Source organism: Tenrec ecaudatus, chromosome 10 (assembly GCF_050624435.1).
Source record: "Tenrec ecaudatus isolate mTenEca1 chromosome 10, mTenEca1.hap1, whole genome shotgun sequence".
NCBI classification, from domain to species: domain Eukaryota; kingdom Metazoa; phylum Chordata; class Mammalia; order Afrosoricida; family Tenrecidae; genus Tenrec; species Tenrec ecaudatus.
Window position 1 is genome coordinate 139,242,184 of NC_134539.1, and position 22,362 is coordinate 139,264,545.

General features: G+C 37.4%; 1 protein-coding gene and 1 pseudogene across 5 annotated transcripts in view; one reads left to right on the forward strand and one right to left on the reverse strand.

Moving 5' to 3' along the window:
* The window catches only part of GPATCH8 (G-patch domain containing 8), a 100,451-nt gene that overhangs the window by 20,106 nt on the left and 57,983 nt on the right, over positions 1–22,362 (reverse strand). For 4 of the 5 annotated variants that reach the window (XM_075561956.1, XM_075561957.1, XM_075561959.1 and 1 more), the window contains 3 exons: positions 13,262–13,329; positions 12,117–12,203; positions 3,862–4,005 (listed from right to left, as the gene is read on the reverse strand). In XM_075561956.1, coding sequence (XP_075418071.1) covers positions 3,862–4,005; positions 12,117–12,203; positions 13,262–13,329 — 299 coding nt within the window. Of the gene's footprint in view, positions 1–3,861; positions 4,006–12,116; positions 12,204–13,261; positions 13,330–15,236; positions 15,282–22,362 lie in introns of all 5 variants that reach the window. The other variant, XM_075561960.1, reaches the window with a different exon arrangement.
* LOC142460237 (methylosome subunit pICln pseudogene) lies at positions 6,901–8,568 on the forward strand (annotated as a pseudogene).

The following is a 22,362-nucleotide window of genomic DNA, read 5'->3' on the forward strand; positions in this document are numbered from 1 at the left end:
CCAGAGTTTGATGACTGACTCAGGCTAACACAGATTGTTATGGTATATTAAAGTGAAGGCCTAATATTGTCAGATGTTCCAAGATATGCCAAAACTTGAATTCCATGAAGTCTTCTAATTTTTAAAAACTTGGGAACCAAATGAGAAAGGAGGCAACATGAACACAAGGAAGGTCAAATAATATACACGTGTGGGGCAATTTGTGCCCTCTGATGGGGAAGAACCTTTAGTGACCTAAGAATTCCAAGTACGCAATAGGTCCCAGTAAAGAAGAAAACGTGTGTAAAAACACAGGAATCTGGTACCCAAGTGAAAGAGTACAATTGTCTAATAATTATGATTAAGGACTTCTTTAGTTTATTATGAGTTGAGAAAATAAGCTACACTGGACGAAATGAAGACTGAATAATTAAGTACAATGATCAGAATTCTCCAATAGCACAAATTCAATATTTAATGATTGAAATTAAAGAAATGTTATTTTTGTGCTGGGACAAATTTATTTCTGAGAAAGAGAATGTCTTTGGGATTTAAGCTATAGGTCCCTTGAAAAAGGCAGAAAAATTTCTAATGTCATATCCATTAGCAGACATGCTTTAAAAAGACATACGAAATAATTAAAGCATCAAGGAAGTAGGAATTAAAATTTTTTAATTCCTAATTTATCTTTAAATTAATAACCAAAGCAACAAAGATAGGAAAAGATGGGTACTATGTACACTGGACATTTAAGCGTATTAGAACTAATATAAAAAGGAATCCACGTGGGTTATATTGAAAGAAACAGGCGCTTAACCTGGGAGAGCCCAAAATGTATTAAAATGTACTACTTTTAAATTAGGATTAAATGACTGAGAAGAGCCAAGAAGTCCTATTAGGTTTTTGCACCTTTGAAGATTAAGTTAGATCTTAATGTCTTAGAAAAATTGAGAAAAATGAGTGAAGACTATCAAAAATTTATATCCTGAAGGAGGGTGACCACAGAGCTGCTTTTTGAGAGATTATCTGTGCTAAATAAGGATAAGGATATGTTTGAAAACCTGCCTATACTACTACTTTACCACTACCATAATGATCTGATAGAAGATGCAAACTAGGGATTACTAATACAGGGTTGAATGTACTTACCTATTATCTCAGAGTCATAATAATCCTGTGTGCCTTCCTGGAAGACAAGACAGGGTGTCTTTATGATTTTAGAGCATGAATTTGGAAAATGGTAGGTCCATTTGTATAAGTGCATGTCCATCAAGAGGAATACAAAATAGGATCTACCTTCTGTTGGGGTTACTCAACTAAACAAAGGGCAATTAAAACTCAACCAACCAAACTTACTGCCATCAAGTCGATTCCGACTCATAGCGGACCCTACAGGACAGTGTAGAACTGTCCCTTATGGGTTTCCAAGACTGTAAGTCTTATGGGGGTAGAAAACCTAGTCTTTACCCCTTAAAGGACTGGTAACATTGTGGTTAGCAGCACCATGTATAACCACTTACCAGGGCAATTAAAGGTTTCTTAAAAATTCTAAGTAGAGGGAAGTTAAACCTCAAAATTTTAGTGTTGTATTCTGTTGTTGCTTTTTAAATTCATATGCTTATAACATTGTTTCCAGATTCTATTTCCATTAAGAAAGAAGGATGAAGAAAGGCGAAAAGCTTGCATTTTATTTGCATGAACTACAGAATATCCATTAAAAAAAAACACCCCAAAAAAGCCAATTTTATACTACATCTGTTTTGTTTTAATACCTCAGGTAAGCTTTCTGGTGAAAAATAAATTCACTTGCATTTATTAGTCAAACCAGCTAAAGATTTTCCCCAGACTGCAGGTCACAGATATGTATTACTGGCCAGGCAGTCAATGGAATGAGCGCTCTAGGTCATTCAGATGAACACTTCTGAAATATTTTCAACACAACCAGTGTGGTCAAATGATATTCATAACATTGCAATTTTAAAAGTTCTTCAGTAGTTTTAATGTTTCAGCACTATTTTAAGTTATGTAGTTCTGTATGTGTATGTTTTTTTGTGGGGGAGAGTCTTTCTTATGTATTATACAATGTTTAGCAGCATTTCCTGACTTCAGCACACTAGATGCTAGCATTCCCACCCTCCCTAGTTGTGACAACCAAAAATGTCTCCAGACATTGCCAAATGTCCCCTGGCGTGCAAAGATTTCCAAAGTTAAGAACCACTGCAAAGAGAAAAGAACCGAGTCATCACAAGGTCCAGAGGGAAAAAATATATCAAATTCAAATGCACCAGAGTCATGAAAATTTCCACTACATCCATGTAGGATTGACAGCAGTATCATGGGTACATTTGGGCCCATCATCTCACATCAATGTTGTCCATGTGAAACTTTATTAGTTTTTAATTTTGTTCATTTAGTATGTAGTCTGTTTTGTTTTGAAGGAATATCCCCCCTTTTAAATAGAACGTGTACATTATTCAAGTTGAAATTGCATCTCTCTTTTCTTCCCTACTTGAAACTTTCCTCAAAAGATTTCTCACCAACTAAAATATACTTTTTGTACATGAAGTTTCTTCTGGAGTTTTTTAATTTATCACAGACAATTCTTAATTAACAAAATTCTCAAGAGTCCACAGGGACATTAAATGTCTTAACTTTTGTTATAAATTTAATAAAAAGAATAACTTCGATATCTAGATGATAATTACATTAAAAAACTGGAAAAATTAGCAGCATTCACCTTTGCATTCTTGTTTCTTGACAAACACTTCTATGAAGGATAATAAACTAACAAGCCATCAACAGATTTTGTTCTCAGATATACTAACGTTCTCTTTGAATCACAGTATCGACAACATATTAAAACAATGTTCGAAAGTGCACAGAAGTTGAAAAACTGCCTGGAATACAAATGGATCCTTTTAATAACAATATATTAATGGAAGAATCTTAAATTGATTATTTGTACAATACATTACTGCAAAAAAATATGTGATCACAGCCAGCTTCCAAATGATCCCTGTGCGTTTAGAAGTAAAACTGGTTTGCCTTCTTCTACGTGTGTACCGAAGTTTATGATTGGATGGAAGATAAAAAAGCAGTTAAGAAAAATCTTGGTTTAACAGGTTCAGCTTAAGAGATAATATCCCAGTGATGTTCATGAATCTTACAGGCTTAACAAATAAAACTACTTTACAAATAACAACTATTGTATCGTCAAAGAACCACTAAGTACTGTTACAGTCACCTCAGTTCAATTGGCTGGCAATTCCTTAATAATTTAGAACTCCTTTGTAGATCCAATCCTTTTTTTCCTAAAATTCCCCCAGGGGAATTACTGTCATCTTTACACCAGTAACGACTTAGTACAAATTTCTTTTAGAACTGATTAAAAAAAAAAAAGAATGCGTAGAAAGCATTATTCCTTTTTTCAGTAAGCTCTTCAACATGCAGCATTAGTTTTTTGTTAAAGTTAAGGCAATTTCTAATTTTCTTTTCTTCTCAATACCTAATTACCTCCCAAGTCATACTTAAGAACCAAATGACTTAGAGACAATGAAAAGTCCCAATGATATTATGTTGAATTACCAAATTAAATAAAAATTTTGAAACCACTCAAAGCCAGAATCTCTATGTAATCTTTATGCGACAACCCATAATTTTTTGTTCTACTTGAAATAGTTGCGGGGATACGAAGGGAGGAAGAGAGGAAGAGCTACATCAGGACAGCCACTACTGTAACAAGCAAATGTGCCAGGTGACCCGAGGCGAAGACCAACTGGCAAAAGCAGTCGTTCTCATCACTTTTTCTGGTGCACTCATGAATGTTCCATCAACACCAAATACAGTAGTAGTTTCTTTGCTAAAAGGTTAACCATTCCTCACCTGCTTGTGTGCATGATCATAGGAGTTGATATGGTTGTCAAATTCCTGGTGTTTCTGATACTGCTTATCACACAGTTCACAGTAGAAGTTGGCTCTGAGGTCTTCCAAGGCTTTTGCTATTGCCTTTTCTTTGTCAACATAATCCTGTAAGAACCACAAGATACAAACAAACAAAAAAGGAACTCACTAAAAGTTTAAGTAAAAGCGATAAAGCTGCCTTCCCTGAAGGGAGGAAAAAGAGTAATGCATTGAACGTTACCAGTCAAAGCTGGAGAGTGCACAAACGGTAATTTGGTGGGGGATAATGTGGATAGTTATAGTGAACAGTCATTTTCAAATAAACAAATGTTCAAAAGAGTTTCATTTATCTTTCTCTTTAGGCACTATGGTGAACTAACTATTCTGCCATTCCCTGCTCCTAAGTTCCATTCTAAATGACCTAAAAACCAAGCAGATTTCATTTAAAATACATTTTTAATGGCATTGCTGGACTTAAAAGAAGAGAGATAAAGCTTTTAAAAAAAGGCAATTGGAGAAAATTAAAAGTTCACTATGATTTGAATCTGAAACTAGACCATGAAAGACAAGGACTTTTCTGAAGACATGTGGATGACTGGGGGTTTTTAGGTTTGAGCAAGGTGAAGGAACGAAGTTTGAGAAACTTCATTAAACCAAAGAACCTGGCAGTAGTCTGGAGAGATCTCTGGACCTTTGTGTCTTGGTAGAGAGAACCACAAACCCTCAATTTTGACCCCAAAATTTCTCTAGGTTAGGACCAACTAAACATGAGTTGCAATTAAAAAAATCACCCTACCCAAAAAGAAAGCTATCATAAGCCATAAGCTATCATAAACAGATTTCAGCCCTTGACATACTGTTAGAAAGAATGTAAAATAACTATAAAATGTTTAAAAATAAGACAAAACTATACACAAACAAGAAGCACTGTAAGTAGGTAGGTGGATCCTAGAAGCTCAGGCACCAAGGCAGAGCAACAATGGCCAGGTAACTCATATCCGGGAAGGCTCTTGGGCTACTGAGGCCTATAAGGTACACACTACACAGCAGAGAAGAGACCAGCATGATTCTCAGCACCCATCTTTTGACAGGTTAACCAAACACACATTTTCTTTAAAACACAACTTATTTTATTTAAAAACAGTATATATTCTGTAATCTTTTAAGTAAGATAATGTGATACTAGATATTTATATAAAGTGTAGGCATCATGAAGGGATAGCTCTTCTAACAAAAAAATGCACACAAACGAGGAAAGGAAGCAAAGGGAAAATAAGATGAAGTGGCTAACTAAGAAAACAAAGAGGATTAATGTGTGAAAAATGGAGAAACTAAGAACAAGGTAAGTCACTCAGTCTCTAATGAAACAGGAGAGAAAAAAGCAGAGTTTAATGTTTATCTACCATGTTATCAGTGGGTCTTGCATCTTCCTTCATGCATAAACCGGAGGGTTATTTTTACCAATGATTTTGTAAATATAGGGTTTATTATTATTATTTATTTGGTAGTAGATCTAGAAAACATTTTTTTTAACACTAGGCTTATAGACGTTGCCTATATAAATATCTCCACAGCACCCATCTTTTGACAGGTCAACCAAACACACATTTTCTTTAAAACACAACTCATTTTATTTAAAAACAGTATATATTCTGTAAACTTTTAAGTAAGCTAATATGATACTAGATATTTATATGAAGTGTAGGCTATTCAGCATTATACAACGTTTGAGATACTGGCTCTACATACCCTAAGGCCTACCTGGGTCGGTCAGCATGACAGTCTCCACTGCAGTGTATGTCTTTATAGTTTATGTTTCCTTTCTAAGAACTTTTAATGTTTCCCCAAGAACATTTTTACTACATTTATATTTATTACTGAAGTAATGCTTTCATGAATGAAACTGATTTACTGGGTTAATACTCAGTTCATGTTCACGCCAAATTGACGCGTGGTTACCTGTAAAGATAGATTTACCAGGAGGAGAATTTCAAGATTCGAAGGCTTAGAGAAAATCAACTGGGGTATATGATTTGGCTCACTAAATGGATAAAAGTCAGCTTAAATGGCAGCAGGTAAATGTAAACAGCTTCTGTAGTTTTTGTTGAGGAAACTGAAATGTGTGAAAATTATGTGTTCCATAAACCTTGTGTTAAAGAGGAAATCTTGCTTTATCCCATTCTTTAATGCTAAATGTTTTGTTTAAAAGGTGCGATCATTTACTGGTTATTTTTTTGGTACAACCAAAAAATAGTGGAATGTTGAATTGTGGGAGGCTTTGACTGTCTTGTGGGAGGGTTTCTCCACTCTTTCACAACTATTAAGTGTTTGTACAAACTACATCTGAAACTGAGAGTATTTAAAATTTATTAAAAGTTTGATTACAAATGTCATTTTTGCACTTGTGCCTGGAATTGGCTTCTTTTGGTTTCCTTAGAGGAAAGATAACAATAATAGTGCTTGTAAAATAAGGATTTAACCCAGGAGTAAATTTTTCAAAACATTCCCACTTCTCCCTCTTTTTGTTCCCCCTTACCTTGAAATTATCCAACTACTGGCTAAACATTTGCAAGATAGGCCAGGTTAACTAATTTTTTCCCACCCCACCCCCATCCAGGTTAACTTTTTAGAGAAGGTGTTTGAATGAAATCTCTATCTTGAAGGTTAGCCAACTTTTAATTATGGTAGGAGCTTTAAGTAAAAAATCAAACTCAATGTCATTCAATCAATTCTAAGTCACAGCAACCCTGAAACAGAGCAGAATTGTCTCTTTGGGTTTCCAGGGCTGTAAACCTTTATGGGAGCAAACACGTCACCTTTCTCTATAGGAGCAGCTGGTGTTTGAACGGCAAAATCTACTAGCAGTACTTTTGAACTTACCTCAAGTAAATACGCTGTGTGTATGTATATCAGTTCCCTTCCCTTTTATTGGTGTGTGTGTGTGTGCACGCGCGCGCTGTTCCTATACTTGGGGAGAGAGAGATAAATGTAACTTTTAAAAAACTGTTTTTTCCTGATGACATGTCCAAAGTAAGGGAGTCAAAGTCTGTGACCTCTCCCTTCTCTGAAGCATTCTGGCTATCTCTGCCGGATGGGTTTGTTTGTTCTCCCAGCAGTCCATCCTTCACCAACCCCACATTTTAAGTGTATTCATTCTTCTATTTTTCATTGTCCACCTTTTGCATGCATCTAAGGCAACTGAAAAGATCATGGCTTGGGTCCGTGGTACTTTAGTAATCAATTTTTGTTTCATAAAACATTATTGTCTTTCACAGCAGATTTGCTTACTGTAAAAGAAATCATTTGATTTCTTGACCTATGCTTCTGTGGGAAGAGAGCTCAATAGTGTTTTTTTTTTCCTCATTAGGATACTCCCCAGGAAAGAGTAACTAAAGAGTTTGCTAACCTGGAAAAAGATATGTGAAGTCCCTGAAAAGGCAGGGAAGGCTAAGGTCTAGAAATCAAAGATATAAATATAGATGATCACGTTAACAAACGGTGACACAAGAAAGACTCATGGATGACAGTAGGTGTAACCAAGTTTACTGCAGTGAATTATAGGTAGAACAAGAAATTCCACTGGAAGATCTGCACGTTCTTTATTAAGTTATCTTTTAGAGGTAAGGAAGGAGGAAGGTAGGACAAGAGTGGCAGAGAGGGGAAGAAAGCCTGAGAATAAGAGATTAACCATCAAGGGAACTGAGAGAAATTACATATAAAGGAATTACTTGGAAGCTCTAAAAGCCAAGTAAACTTGGCAATAGTCAGTCCTCCACAGGACTTACAGAAATGTTGTATAAATGAGGGATACAAGTATTTGTACTGGCTGGGAATAAACTTTTGATAAGGAAGCATGAGAGGGATTAGAAGGAAACTGCGCTAGGATCAAAGTGCTGAGTGACCAAAGAGAAAAAGGTTGTGAAGAGGAAAGCAGTTTTGCTATCGCCTCAGCCCGAGGGCCTCCCTCAATGCATCTCCTCAGTATAATGAGCTTCCTCAAAGGTGTCCTTCCACCAAGGGACGGCAACAGCAACAGGCAGACACCGAGGCTGTGCTGGACAGAAAGCAACGAGAAACCGGCACCCTTCCCTTCCTTGAGAGCCGCCTGTCTTAGTCAGAGGCCTCTGGGTTAGGATTACCCTCCGAGCACCCTGCCATCAGTTTACATGCTGTGTCTGAGATCTAAATGCTTATCACATATATCTATGTTATGGTGAATGCAAATTTGGAGAAGAATCGAAAGATTTTGTTGATGATAATGAAGAGGAAGACAGTGATGATGATGTTGAACTTATTGCTGAATTTAGATTTTTGTCTACAATAAATAAGCATTAGAAGCAGTGCTCACTGCAATGTGTGACTAACAAGCTTTGCATCCAGATCCGGGGGATGAAGATTCGTATGATGATGATGATGATGATGATGGACAACAGTAGGAATGGAGAAGCATGTAAACAAGGGCAGGGGACATTCTTACATTTTATCCCTGCAGGATTATCCCATTTAACAACAGAAGGCCAAGCCCCACTGGAGAGATTAGAAGGTTTGTTTCCCAGTCTGTGAACAGCCAGTATAACATGGCTGGGGATCCGGGCAGAAGGCTCAATAAGAGATTTTGAAGATGGGATGGAAGTAGCTATTACGCTGATAGTTGCTGGGCAATTTGAGGGTGCAGATGTGGATCACTGAAAATGACTTTAAGACTGTGCCCTTAACTAGAGGAGACCTTGGTGCCTCCCACATTGTGGAGTCGGGCTAATGAAATGCCTTTTCCTTCTCAAAACTCACCTCACCCAGTTCTTGCTTCAGGCAGACTGTATTGTGATAGTAAATTGTCACCAGCAGAAGAAACTGAGGACGAGTTCACAAAGGTGAATTAACTAAGAGGGTATTTGTAGTTTACTGTTGACCCCGAAACTTTCTGAATCTCAGTACTTCTGAGTAGCTTTATAGTTTCTCCCTTCATGATCTGCCTCTTCTATAAGCTTAAGTGGTGAGAGTACACAGAAGCTTAGAGGTGGAAGTAAACTCACTGGGGAAGGAGAGACAGAAATCTCAGAGAAATCTTATCCTCTTTGTTTTCCATAGGGCAAGGATCTTTCAGTAATTTGGGAGCCCAGATTAATTAATTCAGGCATCTCTAGTGAGTCTCTTCAAAAACATCCCAGCCCCACAGTGTTGGGCATCTTTCACCATGCTTACCCCGTAAAACTACTTTGTTATAACCCGTTAGGTTATAGCCTTCAGTCCCCAGTCTTTTAAAGGGTCATTTTCTGTAACAGAAAAAGTGAAATTGGAATGAAGTTCTCAATGTACTTCATGAGAATTGTTTTATATTTCTAAGAGTTAAACAAATACAAGATACGACAAAATAATAATTTATAAATTATCTAGGATTCATGAGGGAGGGGAAGCAGGGAGGGAGGGGGGGAAATTGAGGAGCAGAGCCAGGGGCTTAAGTGGAAAGCAAATGTTTTGAGAATGACGAGGGCAATGAATGTACAAATGTGCTTTACACAATGTATGTGTGGAATGTGAAAAGAGTTGTATGACTCCTAATAAAGTGATTTTTTTAAAAGTTAAACAAATAAATCTGGGTTTTCTATTAAAAAGGGGAAGGAGGGGAGTAAGTACAAATGAAGGGGAGAACACCTGGCTAAAACCAAGGTTCCAAAATGTGCAACGAGGAACAGACAGAGTAGAGTAAAGGCGAGCAGACAGGAAAAGAGCTGTGGTCCGATAGGAGAGCAGGTTTAGAACTTCTGAAATGGTCACTGTTCTGTGCCGGGTCTCCTTATAACTATCAACAAACGGGATCAGTAATTCCTACCTCAGAGTTCTAATAAGAAAGAAATATTTGAGAAAAAAAGAGGCCTCTAACTCCGAAGTATTATCTTAAGATGTTATAAATAACTCATTTCTTCCATTATTTATTACATAGCCCAACAACAAAAGTTTCTCCTTGTTGTCTTGGTTTTCAGGCCTGTTCCTGGGGTTATGTGGGGCATCGATTCTAAAAATTACATTGGATAGACCGCATCAGCTCTAGTATCTTAGTATGTTTCACTCTATTTTCAGCTATTGATGCTACAATTTGTTAATTTATCATCCTAGTTTTAAATACGAAAAGAATTCAGAAGCACAAATTACAACGTAAGACAAAAAGGATAAATATTTGAAAAAGAATGACGTTGTCTATGGATTCATGGTAGTTTGTTGGTTACACAATACACCAACTTTGCAGTTCACAGTTGGCCAGCAGTGCCACCTGGGCTCCTTGCTATTTACTGTAACTGTACCTAAAACATACATTTACAGAGAAGCTGAGACGGAAGGGATAGAAAAATAAGTATCAGGCAAATCTAAGCAATTGATGGAAAAAGAGAAAAACTCTGCCCCCTTTGATTCCTATTCCCTTGCTGTTTCTGTGCAGTCTCTTGTTTTTGCCTAACCTGCCAATGTTGAGATTCTTCCAGCTCAGATCTGGCCCTCTTTTTTCAGTCTCCCCTGTTCCTAGACCCTGGAATCCTCATGACATGTTTCCTTGTCTTTCGTGTGATTAACCTTCTATCCTTTAGATCTTAAAACTATTGCTTTATTAGAGACCTTCTTTAGCCATCCAATTTAAATAGATTCTCCACTCTCTCTTATTTCCTTGCAAACTTTCTTCTATAATTTATTATACATTTTTATTTGTTTACTTGTTTAGAGGTCTGGGTACTCTACTAGACAGAAAGGACCATGAGGAGGACTATGTCTATTTTGTTTGCAAGTGTATATCCTGCATCCAGCACAGTTCCTGGCACAGATGTCATATATGGCTTTATTTAAAGTAGCTGATTTTATACTAAATATTTAGGTCAAGTTATACTTCACATGGTGTCTCTTTTAATCCAAAGATATATTTGATCAGTGTAAGTTACATGAAGTTGACTCAGAATCAAACATTTAGAATGTAAAGTGGTTTATGTCAACTCAAATGATCACTTCTGCAGTATCTATAAATCATTTATAAAGATGGCAGTAAAAATTCAAAAGAGAAACAAAATTTTTAAGTCCTTGTATAGTTAATCTATACCCAAGTTTATCTACATTTTGACAAAGAAAGAAGGAAAAGTGGCACAGTAGGTTAAGCCTAGGCTAACCAAAAGTTGAGTGATTTCTAACCCATTAGCTGCTTTGTGGGAGCAAGATTGCTTCTGTAAAGATTTATAGCCTGCAAAGCCCACAGGTAGTTCAACTCTGTCCTGTATCGTTGCTAGGAGTTGGAATTGACTACATGGCAGTGGGTTTTAAACACATAATGTAAATAATAAGTCCTTGCTTTTTAGGACTGAAAAACTGATTCTTACTACACTAGGCTGGCATATTACTCATTCCCTAAGCCTCACAAAGTTAGGGAATTCAAGTAACTTTGCTAAATTTGTGAGCAGTTAAAAGTAGTTGTGAACTTTTTAAGGTGTCTTACAGACCTTACAAACTTACAAAATTGACAGCCTATGGGTTCATGTCATTTCTGCCTCCTTTTTAGTGATATAAAGATTCTTATAAATTAATCACTTTTCCTCTTCCCATTGATCAAAATCAGGTTGGATATGATAATCTTAACTAAGCCACTTTTGATCTTCAAATACATCATCTACTTTATGGTAGAGACTAGGCATTCCTACAACACTTTAAAAGACATTTCCCCTAAATATCATTTAAAAAGCTAACTGGTAAGATGTTGAAGGTCCAGAATTTTCTGTAGCTACCAAAATTAATTTTTTTTTAAATTAATAAATTCAACTTCTTGCTTCTACACAGCAAAATGACATTCTGCTTTAGAACTGAGTTTAATTAATAATGAACAATTTTTTTAATGAATAAAATTTTCAATTATTTTCAAGCTATCTCATTCATTAAAAAGAAACAAAATGCAAAGCTTTATCAATGGGTATTATCAAGCTTTCCAAGGACTTTAAATTAATTGCTACAATTTTTCCTGCCATGACTTACTTGTGAAAAGCATCCTGTTTTCAAACACTAACTAATGAAACCCTTCCAATATATTTACCAAGTAGTATTATCTCTCTCGTCTTTATAAAGACAGTAAGCAGGGAAATAATAGACACCTGAGATCCACTGATTTCTACCAGATGTCAAACTCACGCTGCTGCTGACACCAATACTAGTCACCAAATATGAGTATTTCTCCTTCAGGTGAGCACCCCAAGCACGAGGACGACTTTAAGTACCTTGTACTTCTGCCTCAGTTCTTCGGTATCTTCTTTTTCTACCTCTAGGACACGGCGTCGTTCGGTAGCATCTTCAGCATAATCAAGCTTAATTTAGAAAGACATAATTAGTTTCAATTTCTAAATAAAAAATACCAAACCCACTGCTATCAAGTCAATTCCAACTCAAAGGACCCTAGAGGACGGAGTAGAACCACCTTACAGGATTTCCAAGGCTGTGTACATCTTTATGAAAACAAACTGTTTCATCTTTCTTCTACAGAGTAGCTGGTGGATTCAAAGTGCTGGTCTCTGGATTAGCATCTTAGGCTTTAACCACTGTGCCAGTAAGACTCCTTTAATTCCTAACAGAACCCAGATTCGTTATGGAAAAGCCACTTGCACAACTACACTATTACTTGAGAACAGAAAACTATTTTGCTCAGCTACCTTTTGTTTTATGATCATTCCACCGAGAAAAATAGCAAAAGTGTTCATTAAGCTTTCATGCTGGTGGTTCCCAACAGGCACATTTGTGGAGAATGCCAAAGAACTCAGAGTAAATAGGAAAAATATTGTAGCACTGAAAAGCAGGTATCGTGGGTGACTGTCATACATGGCTCTAGAAGGGCAAAACTTTCAGCACAAGAAGTTATTTTAAGAGTTACACAAAATTGCCTACTAAAATAAATTAGGATCTGAATCTTCAGTTTGATTTTGTCGCGTTGCCCAATTCTGGGGAAAACAGTATGCTTCTTTATGCCTTACTGTGAAAGCAGGAACATGATTTACCATCCACCTGCTCTGGTGGTACTATGGACTAGGTGTGGGCTGCTAGCCACGAGGTCAGTGGTTCAAACCCACCAGCCCTTCCATAGGAGAACGATGAAGCTATCTGCTCCGTAGAGATTTAAATTCTCAGAAACTTTACAGAGATAGCCATGAGTCAAATCAACTCAGTGACTTAATGGCAGTAGGTTTAGGTTTTTTTTTTTTCGGTTTAGGAGTAAAATAATCTCAAAATTACTTGGGGGCGGGGGCGGCCTGGAGAGGGGACAACTAAAACCACATCCCATCTAGTAATTGTGTTCTTACACTGGCTTCTGAACTCGACATTAACAACAATCTAAAATGCCACTTTGAAAGAGCTGTTGAGATCAATTTACCTCCATTTCCATGCGGCCCATGCCCATGACATCATACTTGACAACGATCGGGATGGGATCTGTTCGCCCTGTAACAGGAACACACAATTAAGGTAAGAGGTAAAGCCAAGTCAACAGCTTACTTTACACATTGGGTTTGGGTGGTTAGAGCTCTTGCCTTGGAGTGCAGAGACCAGAAAGCTACAGTGAACCAAACAAGAGCCATTCTCACAGCTTACCTTCAAAACCTGTCTCTCCCTGCTTAAACCCACCAAGCGTCGTGCCTGGTCTCCCAGCTGCGGATAATTCCATATTGCCATAGCAAAATCATCCATAAGTGCAAAGCACTCCACGCAGTGACAAAAGGAGGTTGAAATGAAAACTTTTAAAATAACCTCCCAGTAGCAAAGCAATCACTTCACTCTCATTGTCCACTAACATCCTCCCATACACTTCTTGGTGTACTTAATATTTTGGTTTGTTTTCAGAAGATATTTTACAATGAACGATGCTCTAAAAATTTCCATGAAAAGCAATGGTTGCTGCGTTTCAGAACAGAGGATGGCTTTCCACTTAAACTACTGCTCTCAGGGCCCGCTTCCTAGTGTGGGTTTAACACTGGCAGTGGTAATCGGTAAGCTGTGAAAAGGACTAGTTGCGAAGAAAACTGACTTTAAACTAATCAATCTATGCTGGAGATTTTTTATAAATGTATATTTAATCCACTCAGAACCAGCCAAACAAAGCAAATGGGGCAGACAAGCACTTTACTACCACAGCTGTTTTACATCACAACTTGCGCTGTTCATTGTGATGTAAGCCCACTGAAAGAGGACTTACCTTATCCGATGTACACCTTTAGTGAGAAAACACAATGTTTACTTCCCTCATCATTTCACTCAGGCTGGTGTAAACAATTGTTTTTTGTCGTTTTGTTTGTTATATGCACGTATATATTATACCTTTGGGCTAAAAACTGGGTTTTGCCTGACTAAAATATGAAGCATGACCAAAAAAAAAGTAAGTAAGTAAATGTTATTACTATGACTTAAACTGATTCTGGAAGAAAATAAATGAAACCATTTAAATATGACAGGCCACCTCTTCAGCTGTTCTGTATTTGCAGGATTATTTTTCATCTTAAAAAATAACACAAAAGTGAATTCAGAAGTTTAACTCTTATCATCATTATCCCATTATTGCTTTAAAATTACAAAAAGGGATATAGTGGTAAACAATTATCACAGTGAGGATAAAGTTTAAATAAAGAACCTTCTCACATCAGCAAAAAAAAATAAAATCTAGGACACAGTCTTCTTTTAGATTCTATCGGACTATCAGTTAAAGAAACAAAAATGCACTCTACCTTCTGCCCAAAGGTATAATAAATAAGCAGTGACTGCAATCTTTAGCAAAAGGACCAAATTAAAGACGGGTTATAAAAATGACCTCCTAGGTGCAATATCACTTTCATAACGTCTGAATCAGGGATTTACTGATGAAAATAAATGGTCCAATGAAATAATTCAAAATACATGTCAAAGGAATTTACTTTTTGTTGTTTTTATATCCTTTTTGGTTTGCAAGAATTTGTTTTGCAAGACTCAAGGAGGTTTTGGTACAAATTCATTACTTCTGTAAACCCCTGTTTATAAACTCTGCATTAGTACTTTTGCCTTCTAAGGCAGTCAAAATTTGTTTTATTTATAAATTGCAGTAGCAAGTGCTAGTGCCCATTACATTGTGGGGAAATCAAGTCTTGACAGTATTAGAATTTAATGTTTTAACTGATTTTTGACAGTTCTAACACAAACAGGTAACATCCCTTCTTAACATTACCCTTTAATGAACAAGGATCAGACAAGTTGCATAAGGAAAGGAAAGGAAAATGAAAAAGACCAAGCAGAAGGATGAAGGCTACAACAGAGAAAGTAAGCCTAACATATTGGTGCACTGATGACAAAAGGAGTAATTCAGTCTGAAAATAAAAAATTACCACTGCTAAGTTTACCATCACCACAACAAGTCCAGGATCATAATGCTGTAAAAAAGAAACACCATTTGTTAGGCAGAAACCATTAGGGTAGGAAATAGGCCTTCTAGCAGGCAGACAGGATGGGGGTAAAGTAACAATTGGGCTTTGTCCCTCCCCCGGATTTCAACTGAAGACAGAGAAGAACATCTTGTGCTACAGCAGCTGTTTTCATAGTGGTAGGCAGGGCCCGGGTGTGAGATTTTTGTTCTGCTTCTTGAGAACTCCACCCTCCTCCTCAATAGTGCCCTGAGAGTGAGGGGCCGCTCTCCAGATGAGAGAAGTTCAAGCTTCCACTCTCACTTTGGTAGGTTAGCATTGAGGCCCACTGTCAAGGCTTTCCCTTAAAGAAATCACATCTAAGACTGAATCAGATCAACTGGACACTGATCAAGTCATTTGTTTCACTAAAATAACTCCAGGAGGAGAATTTGGAAGGGGAGGGTGGAGTCTTCAAGACCTCTCCCCACCCCCAAAAAATACAGCAAGAAAGAGGCCTGGAAAATATCTTTGAACCCTGGTGTGTGGAAAACTTAGGTATATTTGAGTTCTGTTATGAATAAATGAAACTCAAAGGCTCTCCTTAGAACTGTATTTCCTTTAAATGAACCGTTTTCCCAGGCCTGCCAACATCTTTCTTTTTGCACACCACAAAGCTAACCAACCTTTGAAGGAGACCAGGAAGTCCAGACAAAGCAGTATCAATGAACCCACTCAGAGGTAACTCAGGAAATAAACAGCCTGGCCTTCAAAGAACTCTGAAAGTGCCATACTGCGCAGCTCAAGTATAATTTCTTTTCATAGTTAAAAAGGTTCCAGAACAAGACACTGACCAATGCATACAAGAGGCTGAAACATTAAAATATTTAAAAATTATGCTCCATTTATTCATTTGCTATCATTGATAAATCCATAAAGGTACACTACTTGGATGGGGACCTCAGGGCTTAAATGGGAAAAGTACTGTTACATGAAGGGAATTGCAATTCACGACACAGAACAAAATATATATACACTGTTGAATTGAAAACAAATTGCTTTGTAAACTTTCACCTGAACTATAACAACAAAAAAATCACTTGGGATACCTGAATGACAACATTCTATGACAACTTTTCAAATGATACATAACAACAAGTTGCCGTTGTGATTATTTTCTAGAAACCTCAACTTCTTTTAAAATAAAATGAAATTAACTAAATCCAGGTTTCCGGTTTCTTAGCTTAAAAGAAACAAATATTACAAAGTATGAGGAATATGTTGGGGTTTTTTTTTCACGCCAGCGAGGCAAATCAACCAGAATACTAAATACTCACTTCAAAAGAAATTGTCAGTATCCTGGAATCTGGCCAATTGGAAAGAGAAAGAAGAAAATATACAAAATCTAGATTATGGCAATACTATTGAATTCATATGGAAGGAACTGGTGCCCCTTGTCTCTCAATCAAAACTTTAAATGGTATTCTACTAAGCAACTAGAATTATACATATTTTGAAAGGTAAATCTTTCTGTAACAAAAATGCCAAAATGTTCATATATGCAGCTCTTGCTAAAATGTGAAAGCCTAAAGACTTCTAACAACTGAAAAGACTAAAATTAAAAACCCACTGGTTACCTATAGCTTACTCTGTTTCTAAGGATAACTTCTCATGAAGTGGTTTTGATTTTAAAGCAGCAAGGATACACCACCCTACAGAAATGTGTCAAAAAAACTGAACTGTAGAGGAATAATATTTTTAAAGAGATAACTTCTAGGGATAATTAGGAATGAAACATGAAAGGAAAGTCATAATTTGTGAAGGCAGGGGTAGCTCGATGGTATAATTCTTGCCTTTTATGTGGGAGACCAGGATTTGACTGCGAGATCAGGCACTCACTACAAGCACAGCCACGACTCATCTGTCAGTGGAAGGATGCATGCTGCTCTGATACGGAATTGGCTTTAGCAGAACTTCCAGAAAAAGACAGATGGGAAGAAATGTCTTGCAATCTACTCGTAAAAATAAGCCAATGAAAACTCTACAGATCACAAGAGTCTAACCCAAATGTGCATAAAGTTACCAGGAGATGAGGGACAACCTAACAGTGCAGCTAACAATGAGTGGTAACCATGACATCGTCTGGTTTTCAGCTACACTTCAAAAACACAAGATGAATTACTTTTACTCTGTAAAATGAATTAGAAATGGTTAAATTGTAAAGGGATTAAAACACCCCTTCTATTGTCAACAGATGTTAAGAACACTACAACTTATCTTTATTACAGTTCACCTAGGATCCATTAGCTGGTGCAAATAGCTGCTAACTGAAGGAGCCCAGGTTTGAGTCCACCCAGGGACGCCTTAGAAAAAAAGGACTGATGATAAGTAGGGGTAACCCTTGGTTAGCCATAAAGGGGCTCTCCTGCTCTCGCTCTTGGGCTCTCCCCATGAGGACCAACAGGCAGAGCTAAGGTGAGCATGCTACCATGAAAAAAAAAGAAAAAAGGACTGATGATCATCCACTGAAGACCCTATGGAGCAAGTTCTAGTCTGACACACCTGGGTCCCCGTGAGACAGAACGCACTCGATGGCAAAGAGTCTTTCAATTTACAGCGATTCATTCAATGGCTAATTGTTAGAGTTCCTACCACAGCAGTGAATGAAACAAAGTTCTACACCTCATGAATAAAAATCCTCTCAACTTGAACTTGAAGCATGAAATAGGAAGAAAACAGAACATTATGGGTCCAATTCAACAAGTTAATGTTTAAAGTTGTCTGTTAAAACAGGTATTTTTCTCAATAACTATAATAAGGTAACACATGCTATCTATGAGGAAATAGCAAGCATATTAATGATTCCCTATGTAGTTCATAAGGTTGAAAAAACAGCTTCCTATTCAAAACAGAATTCACACCATTCAGTAATATAAAAACTAGCCATAATAGGGGAAGGAGGAGAGGGGAAGCAACAGGCTAGAGAGGAGCCAGGGGAGGATAACCTGTGAGAAGGGGAAGATATACACAAACCAAGAGGGAGGTGAGAGCAGGAAACAGGGCAAGTCACTGGGATGTTTGATAAGTTATTTAAGTTGTAGAAAGCTAAAATGATGATCTGATCTGTAAGCTATCAATTAATTCACAAGTCTTATGCAATAACAATACAGATTTGATTTTCAAATAGGAATGTCTTCTAATATAAACAAATTCTCACCATTCACACTTCTAAGTTTAAGGAGTTTTCTGGCTGTTCTTGTTCTAAGACATTTGTTTGTTCTTTTGGCAGTCCACCTTCAATATTCTTCACCAATACCATAAACCAAGTGCATGTTCTCTCGTCTTCCTTATTCACGCTCTAGCTTTTGCATGCATTTAAGGGAATCAAAAATATCACAGCTTGGGTCAGCACACCTCTTAGTCCACAAAGTGTTAACTTTGCTCCTTAACACTTGAAAGAAATCCTGTGCAGCTATGTCCAATGCATCATTTAATTCATCATTTAATTCTTTATGGGCCCAAGTTAAGTGAAATCCTTGACAACCTCAATCTTTTCTGTTTATTAGTCCAGCTGTGAGAATTTGTTTCCTTTACATGGAGTTGTAATCCATACTAAAGCTGCAGCCTTTGATCTTCATCAATAAGTGCTTCAACAATTCAATGCCTTCATGGAACTGTATTCTCTATTGGTTAAGTCTTCTTTGCCTACATTAAGGACGTCTTACTATCCATGACACATCTATGGCCTAGACTCTTCCCTTTCACTAACCCGCCCTCATGCACTCTCACAGCAACTCCCTTTCAACCTGGACATGTTCTGTCTATATTCTTAGGTACTCCCTAAAGACAACTGGGCTGTAAACTGAAGGTGCTCTAGATATGTTGTTAGACTCCACATCCATCATTTCCTTGTCTTTCCCCCCTTATTTTTATTGGGGGCTCTTACATCTCTTGTCACAATCCAAACATTCATCCAGTGTGTCAAGCACATTTGCACATATGCTGCCATCATCATTTTCAAAGCATTCTCTTCCCACGTGAGCTCCTGATATCAGTTCCCCATTTATAGCCCCTTCCTCCCCCGTCTGCCCTCCCTCATGAACCCTTGAGAAGTTACAGACTATTATTTTCATATCTTACATCATCCTCCACTGCCCTTCACCCACTTTTCCATTATTCGTCCCCCTGGGAGGGGGCTATAAGTTGATTCCATTTCAAGTCTTCAGGTAACAAAAATGTATTCATCTTCCATTTATTTTTAAATTTGGAAATTTTGAAAATCAGTATCTTAAAATTAAAGATACTCGTCCAGGAGTAATGTTTCACATACACTTTAGTGTAATAAGATGGCAGTGGTTAGGTGCTTGGGTGCTAACCAGAGGTTGGTGGTTTCAATCTGCCAGTTGTTTCATGCAAGAAAGACGAGCTACCTGTATATAAAATGACAGCCTGTGAAATCCTAAGCATTCTATTCTACTCTGTCCTATAAGGTCACTATGAATCAGAATAAACTCAAAGGCAACAGTTCTGTTTTATTTATTGTTTACTTACAGATGGAGAAAATTATTATCCAAGATCAATCTAAGAATGGCAATGGGGTGTCATCTGACCTTGTCTAACTTGAGGGCAGAGAGAAAAATCAAGATCAGCAGCAGCCACCCAAGGTTAATTCCTAAGAGATAAAGGTCAGATATGCTTCCACCCTCCAACCGTTACACCAATTCTGACTGATTGCACAGACCCTGTCCACAGCACTTTTTAAACTTCTTTGCTGGGTTCAAAATTCACTGCAATGGCCACACAAAAGACACAAACCATAGTCACAATTTTGGGGCTTATTAGAGAAGTAACAAGTTACAATTTCAAGATTAGAAACACTAAGGATACAGTTCCTCTATCAGGTCAGTCTCCTCTCAGTCATGCCTCTTTCTAGATTTTGGCTCCTTTGCTCTCCCAATGTCCAGAGGTATCCCACTCTTCCACCATACATGATGCCTGAAGACACTGAGCTTTCTGTATCCATGGGTCTGGATACCCACCCTCGCCATTGCCTGCTCATCTCCTGGTTCTGCTACTTCTGCTGTCGCCACCTCTGTCATGCTTTTGCCATCTCTAGCTCTCTTTGGGATTCTAACTCTTTACGTCTACTGGATCAAGGATGTTCAACAAAAGAATCTTGGATTCAAAGGACATGCTCCTGTCCTGGTAGTAAAAATCCTCTTTCCACCTCTAGAATGGCTCATTTTAAGCCCAGTGAGATGGTAAAATTACACAGTCCTCATGTTAAGAGTTCCATACAACTTATTTGCATAGTCTCACTCTTACACAGATGTCATACACTTTTTTTTTACACTATTAGCATGCTACCCAACTCCCTTGGTGTGCTACAAGTTCCTCATATTTACAAAGTGCTACCCAATCATTTGGTGGGTGTTACAAAGACTATGGTTTGGCTTGAAAGGTCATCTAAGAAATTCACTGGACCACAATCAATAATGAAAACAAAACTCAATAGTCCTGTCTAGATATTAACCCACCAACAAAATGTGACCAATGTGAAAACAATATTATACAAATTAATACAATTATATGAATAAGCCAAAAGAATGAACTTAAAGTATAACTTAGCAAGATCATATTCAAATTAAATATAGTACAGATCACCTAATAAAAAAACATAGCAAAATAGATGGAAAAATTATTCAAATATTATTTCACTATTACCAACACCTGAAAGGGGACAATAGTACGTATGTATGTATATATGTATGCACGTATGTATGTATGTAAACTAACTGTTGAAAGGTATAAAGCCAGTGTCTATCCTGATGCCATAATGGCTTATATGTTGGACTGCTAACCACATGGTCAGCAGTTTGAAACCACCAGCTACTATGAGGGAGAAACATGAGCCTTTCTACTCATGTCAAGAGTCAGTCTGGGAAACCCACAAGGGGAAGTTGTACACTGTCCTGTAGGGTTGCTTACTGATCTATCCAATTATTTTTCGAGGTGTGATCCATTCCATTAAATCAAATATTACCTGGAGGCTTATTGAAAACACAATTTCTTGAGCCCAGGGCCAGATCTGCTGAATTGTGCTAGGTGGGAGGCTACATTTCCAACCAGTACCCAAGTCTGATAACAAAAAGTCTACTGGAAAAAGCACTAGTGTGGAGATCAGAAAACTTGTCCCATGTTACTCTTCTTTCAAGGGTTGATCTTGTGTAAACACTTAATCTCTTCATTGGCAATAGCTCTCATTCTATATAATAGGGAGAAAAATGAGACGGTATACAGATATATAGAACATATGTTATATCATGCTTAATTTTCAAACTCCTAAAATCTTTTAAACATCTGATTTGGTAGGGTTTACTGCAAAGCCATAGTGCTAACTAGCTGCAAAGATAGTTTTAAACCCATGTCAAATTATAGATGACATTGCAAAACTGGTGACCAGTGAGCCAAATAAGGAGTCCTGGTGGTGTAGTGCTTCTGAGTTGGGTACTAACTGCAGAACAGCAGTTCGAAACCACAAGCCACTTAAGAGAGAGAAAGAGGGGGCTCTCTACTTCAATAACGAGTTACACTCTCACAAATTTACAGGGGTAGTTCTACCTTTCCAATGGCGGTGGGTTTGGTTTTGGTGGGTCACATACATGTATATGTTCTGTTCATCCTGGTGGCACTGTTTCCTGGAGCTCTAAAAGAGGAATGCAGACTAAAAGAAAACCCAAGAGTATTGCTGAGTTACCCGTTGAGCTTGGAACTGAAGCTATTACAGGTAAGTAATATGCTCCCTTAAACAATCAACTACATGAGAATAAATGGTCAACATTACACAAAAGTAAGGAGGAGAAGGGAGGAGGAAAAAGGAAGTTAAATAAATGGAAACAATAACAACATAAATGAGAATAACTGATATATTATAATTGTTAACAATATCATGGGACACAATTTGTAGTTTTAAAAATGTCAAATGGAAACCTAATTTGCTTTTGTAAACTTTCACCTAATCACACATTATATTTGTTTAAAAAAAATAAATCTAAGAGATCTCCCTAAACCAACGATCCTTGTGCTAAATGCATGTACGAACTAGCAAGCA